Source organism: Chrysochloris asiatica, unplaced genomic scaffold (genome assembly GCF_000296735.1).
Source record: "Chrysochloris asiatica unplaced genomic scaffold, ChrAsi1.0 scaffold00087, whole genome shotgun sequence".
Taxonomy (NCBI): Eukaryota; Metazoa; Chordata; class Mammalia; order Afrosoricida; family Chrysochloridae; genus Chrysochloris; species Chrysochloris asiatica.
The window spans coordinates 11,831,819-11,837,774 of NW_006408605.1; the positions used below are offsets into that span (position 1 = coordinate 11,831,819).

At 48.2% G+C, this 5,956-nt stretch overlaps 2 protein-coding genes across 2 annotated transcripts in view; both read left to right on the forward strand.

The window, feature by feature from the left end:
• Positions 1 to 2,149, forward strand: part of PCDHGA10 (protocadherin gamma subfamily A, 10) — a 6,966-nt gene extending 4,817 nt beyond the window's left edge. Inside the window, exon 2 of the mRNA XM_006866252.1 lies at positions 3 to 2,149. Within this exon, the coding sequence (XP_006866314.1) occupies positions 3 to 2,149 (2,147 nt within the window). The remainder of the gene's footprint in view (positions 1 to 2) is intronic.
• A 1,076-nt stretch (positions 2,150 to 3,225) lies between these two features.
• PCDHGA11 (protocadherin gamma subfamily A, 11) lies at positions 3,226 to 5,730 on the forward strand. Its single transcript, XM_006866253.1, has one exon. The coding sequence runs from the start codon at positions 3,226 to 3,228 to the stop codon at positions 5,728 to 5,730; it is 2,505 nt and encodes an 834-aa protein (XP_006866315.1).
• Positions 5,731 to 5,956: the final 226 nt, after the last annotated feature.

A 5,956-nucleotide genomic window follows, 5' to 3' on the forward strand; every position in this document is an offset into this window, starting at 1 on the left:
GATATGCAGAGAGAGAAGAATATGTGAGTTGCAGTTGGAAGCTGTGGTGGAAAATCCTTTAAATATTTTTCATGTTCTTGTGGTTGTTGAGGATATTAATGACCACGCCCCTCAATTCCGTAAGGATGAAATAAATTTAGAAATCAGTGAATCTGTCACTCCAGGAATGAGAACAATTCTTGAGTCTGCAAAAGATCCCGATATTGATACGAATTCACTGAGCAAATACCAATTAAGTCCTAATGAGTATTTCTCCTTGGTGGTGAAAGACAATCCTGATGGTGGCAAATATCCAGAATTATTATTGCAGAAGACTCTGGACCGGGAAAAGCAGAGCTCTCACCACTTAGTACTGACTGCCTTCGACAGTGGGGACCCGCCCCGCAGCGGCACCACACAGATCCGTGTCCAAGTAGTCGATGCTAATGATAACCCCCCTGTGTTCAGTCAGGACGTGTACAGGGTCAGCCTGAGGGAAGATGTGCCCCGGGGCACCACTGTACTGAGGGTGAGGGCCACCGACCTAGATGAGGGCGTCAACTCAGAGATCACCTATTCCTTTCTTGGTGTGGCTGACAAAGCCCAACACGTGTTTTCTCTGGACTCCACAACGGGAGATATTACAACTAATCAGTCCTTGGATTTTGAAGAAGTAGAAAGATACACCATGGGGGTGGAAGCGAAGGACCCGGGATCTCTTTCTACACAGTGTAAAATTATTATAGACGTTCTGGACAAAAACGACAACAGCCCCGAAATAATAATCACCTCTCTGTCTGATCAGATTTTGGAGAATTCCCATCCTGGAATGGTGGTAGCCCTCTTCAAAACACGGGATCGGGATTCTGGGGAAAATGGAGAAGTTTTATGTCATATAGGACGAGACGTTCCTTTCAGGATTCATTCATCTTCTAAAAATTACTACAAGATAGTAACTGACGGGGCTTTAGACCGGGAGCAGACCCCAGAGTATAATATCACCATCGTGGCCAGTGACAGGGGCAAGCCTCCCCTCTCCTCCAGCACAAGTCTCATCCTGCAAGTCGCCGACGTTAACGACAATGCCCCGGTTTTCCGACAGTCCCCCTACGTGGTCTCTGTGCCTGAAAACAACCCTCCTGGCGCCTCCATAGCGCAGGTCGAAGCGTCGGATCCAGACCTGGGACCGAATTGCCAAGTATCCTACTCCATCGTGGCCAGCGATCTGGAACCGCGGATGCTTTCGTCCTATGTATCTGTGAATGCGCAAAGCGGGGTGGTGTTCGCGCAGCGCGCCTTTGACCACGAACAACTGCGCGCCTTCGAGCTGACACTGCAGGCGCGTGATCAGGGCTCGCCCGCGCTCAGCGCCAATGTTAGCCTGCGCGTACTGGTGGGCGATCGCAATGACAACGCGCCCAGGGTGCTGTACCCGGCGCTGGGACCCGACGGCTCGGCGCTCTTCGACATGGTGCCGCGGGCGGCACAGCCAGGCTACCTGGTCACCAAGGTGGTGGCTGTGGACGCAGACTCGGGACACAACGCCTGGCTGTCCTACCACGTGTTGCAGGTCAGCGAGCCCGGGCTCTTCAGCCTAGGGTTTCGAACAGGCGAGGTGCGCACCGCTCGCGCCTTGAGTGACAGGGACGGGTCCCGCCAGCGCCTGCTGGTCGCTGTGCGAGATGGAGGTAAACCACCTCTCTCTGCCACAGCCACATTGCTCTTGGTTTTCGCAGACAGTCTGCAGGAGGCGCTGCCGGACCTCAACGATCAACCCACTGTCTCTGACCCTCAAGCCGACTTGCAGTTCTATCTGGTGGTGAGCTTGGCAGTGATCTCCGTGCTCTTCCTCCTGGCGGTAATTCTGGCCATCTCACTGCGCCTGAGACGTTCCTCCAGCCCCGCCGCCGGGGGCTGTTTTGGGTCTGTTCTCTGTGTCAAATCTGATCTTGGGGTTCCTCCCAACTACAGTGAGGGAACACTGCCCTATGCCTATAATATGTGTGTACCTGGGGATCAAGCTAATCCAGAATTTCACTTTCTCACATCTGTTGATCATTGTCCAGTCACCCAAGATAGTGTCAGCAAAAATGGCTCCTCAATGCTATTGGCTAGCATTTTAACACCCAGTGTTGAAGCAGATAAGACCTTTCAACAGGTAAGTTTTTGAAATAATGCTTTTATATACCCATATTGTATGGCACTGTTATTTCAAGATTCTAGAAAATTTCTTCATAAAGTTCCAAAAGTAAATGTAAGGTAAAGTTTATTGGCATCCAGTTGCTTCCTACTCATGTTGTTTCTGTTATAAAGGGTTTCTGAGGCTGTAAATCTTTACAGGAGACAGAAAGCCTCATCTTTCTCCCCTGTAATAGCTAGTGAGTTTGAATTGCCAACCTTTCAGTTGCCAGTCCAGTGCTTATCCCACAATGCCACCAGGACTCCTTAAATGTAGGATAAGCCTATGGATATCACTGTTAAGACTAAAGTTTACAATGCTTTAATCCTACTTTTCAAAGATAAAATCGATAGTGCAGCTAGGCGAAACTTTCATGGAATTAAGGGCCTTTTAGTTAGGTAAGTGGGATGCAGATATAGTTTTATACCATGGTATTTTGAATGACAACTCTAAAGCCATCCAAATTTTCTTAAATGTTATACCCAAAGAAACGTTGATATTATTCTAGCCAGGCATCAGCACGCTAACTGATGACTTTGTCAGAACCATGTTACTTCCACATTCATAAATGCCATTTCCTTCAGCCTGTAAAAATCAATAGAAACCAACTCTAATATTCCAAGTTTTCATTTCCAATAATATTTTTAAAACTTGAAAATATGTATTCCTTTCATAAGAGCTCTTGGTAAACTTAAAAAATAACACGTCTTCATTGTTTGCAATTTTAAGCTTTACTTGTAATTCTCAAAGAGGTGAGTAATAATTTCTTCTGGTCCAGTGTGTTGAGTTTTTCTTACACGTTGTAAAAATAAGATTGGACTCTAGGCGCCGCTGTTCACCAATCACGGAATAGGAAGCGAACGATCGAGACCCTCCCTCCCCCACCTCTGCCACACAAAGCCGAATGAGAAGGATACTCACAGATTCTGATGCTGAAATCTTAACGTACTTTCCTTTCTTTTCTATTATTTTTTTGGCTGCGAACGGCCTGGGGCTTTGTAGATAAACCAACTGATAAAAAAAGAAACCGACACAAGAAATCGCCTAACATTGGTTCGGGAACTGCCATGGCTAATCAGCTTTGGCGCCTGAACCGCAGCGGGGTGGTCCTGCTATGCGTTTTCCTGGGGATACTGCGTGAGTCCAGGACTCGGCAGATCAGATACTCAGTGCCGGAAGAGACGGACAAAGGCTTCTTCGTGGGCAATATCTCCAAGGACCTGGGGCTGGAGCCCCGGGAGCTGGCGGAGCGCGGAGTCCGCATCATCTCCAGAGGCAGGACGCAGCTTTTCGCTTTGAGCCCGCGAAGCGGCAGCTTGATCACGGCGGGCAGGATAGACCGGGAGGAGCTCTGCGAAGCGGTTTCCGCCTGTCTTTTAAATATGGAGATTCTTGTAGAAGACACCTTGAAGATTTATGGAGTGGAGGTAGAAATAATGGATATTAATGATAACGCCCCCAGCTTCCGGGAAGAAGAAGTTGAGATAAAAGTCAGTGAGCACGCAGCTCTGGGATTGCGATTTCCGCTTCCTAATGCTAAGGATCCAGATGTGGGAATGAACTCCCTCCAGAGTTATCAGCTAAGCCCTAATAGTTACTTTTCCTTGCATGTGGGAGGCGGAAGCGATGGGGCCAAGAATCCAGAGCTTGTGTTGGAGGAAGCACTGGACCGGGAAAAAGAGACTGTTCACTTTCTCCGTCTCACAGCCTTAGATGGAGGCTATCCCATCCGCAAGGGCGTGGTTCCCATTCGGATAGTGGTCCTTGATGTAAATGACCACATCCCGAAGTTCACACAGTCAGTGTATCGAGTGAGTGTTCCAGAGAATCTCAGCTCTGGAACTCGTGTACTTTTCGTAAACGCAACTGATCCAGATGAAGGAGTCAATGGGGAAGTGACGTATTCATTCCGGAATGTGGAAAACAAAGCTTCTGAAATATTCCAGTTGGATTCTCAAACTGGAGAAGTCCTAATACGGGGATCTCTGGATTATGAGAAATACAAATTCTATGAGGTGGAAATTCAAGGCCAAGATGGTGGAGGTCTGCTAACGACAGCCAGGTTGTTGATCACTGTTGCAGACGTGAATGATAACGCTCCGGAAATAACCATCACGTCTTCTACTAACTCAGTGCTGGAAAATTCTCCTCCAGGTGCAGTAATTGCTCTTCTTAATGTGCAAGATCAAGACTCTAAAGAAAATGGTCTGGTTTCCTGTTTCGTTCCTAAGAATTTACCTTTCAAATTAGAAAAGACTTACGGAAATTATTACAAGTTGGTAACAAACAGCCCACTGGACAGGGAACAGGTTCAGAGCTACAATGTAACAGTGACCGCTACAGACCAGGGAAGTCCACCCTTGTCTACAGAAACTCATATCTTGCTGAACGTGGCAGATGCCAATGATAACCCACCAGCTTTCCTTCACTCCACTTACTCAGCCTTCATACCTGAAAACAATCCTAGAGGCTCTTCTATCTTTTCAGTGACAGCGCACGACCCAGACAGCAAAGAGAACGCCAGAGTTATTTACTCTCTGGCGGAAGACTCCATCCAAGGGGTGCCTCTGTCCTCCTACATCTCCATCAATTCTGACACTGGAGTTTTGTACGCGATGTGCTCTTTTGACTACGAACAATTCCGTGACCTTCAACTGTGGGTGACAGCACACGACAGCGGGGACCCGCCACTCAGCAGCAACGTATCCCTGAGCCTATGCGTGTTGGATCAGAACGACAACATACCAGAGATCCTGTACCCTGCTCTTCCCACTGACGGCTCCACCGGAGTGGAGCTGGCACCTCGTTCCGCAGAACCTGGCTACCTGGTGACCAAAGTGGTGGCGGTGGACAGAGACTCTGGTCAAAACGCTTGGCTGTCCTACCGCCTACTCAAGGCTAGTGAACCAGGACTCTTCGTGGTAGGGGTACACACGGGCGAGGTACGCACAGCGCGAGTCCTGCAGGACAGAGATGCGCTCAAGCAGAGCCTGGTGATCGGGGTCCAGGACCGTGGTGAGCCCCCTCTCTCTGCCACAGTTACACTCACCGTAGCAGTGGCCGACAGCATCCCCGATATCCTGGCGGATCTAGGCAGCCAAGAGTCTCCAGCCAACCCCGATAACTCCGGACTCACTCTGTACTTGGTGGTGGCTGTGACTGCGGTTTCCTGTGTCTTCCTTGCCTTTGTCATTGTGCTGCTGGCACTCAGGCTGAGGCGCTGGCACACATCGCGCCTACTCCAGTCTTCGACAGGTGGATTGACCAGTGTACCAGGCACGCACTTTCTGGGTGTGGACGGGGTGCAGGCTTTCCTGCACACATATTCCCACGAGGTTTCTCTCACCGCTGACTCCCGGAAGAGTCACCTGATCTTCCCCCAGCCAAACTATGCAGATACACTCATTAGCCAGGAGAGTTATGAGAAAAGCGAGCCACTCTTAATATCGGAAGACTCAGCTCCGGGTTTAGGCAAAAGTGATCCGATGAATAATCAGGTGAGATTTCCCAATCAACCAAGTGCTGCTGTCTCAGCACAATCTTTTAGTTTGTTTTGTTTTTTTCTGATCTAGTTATGAAAATTTGAGGTAGTCAGTTTATGTTAACATATTTAGAGCAGTGTGTGTGAATTTATGTACTTTTCCTTTTATCACGTGAACATCGTTTTGTTTTTGTTTTTCCAGAAAGATTCTGTCAGTCATTTTTTAAAAAGTGTATATATACAGAGTAAGATGGGTTGTTTGATACTGTACATTTTTGGAGTTGTTTTCATATTGTGAACACAAAACTAATTCATTA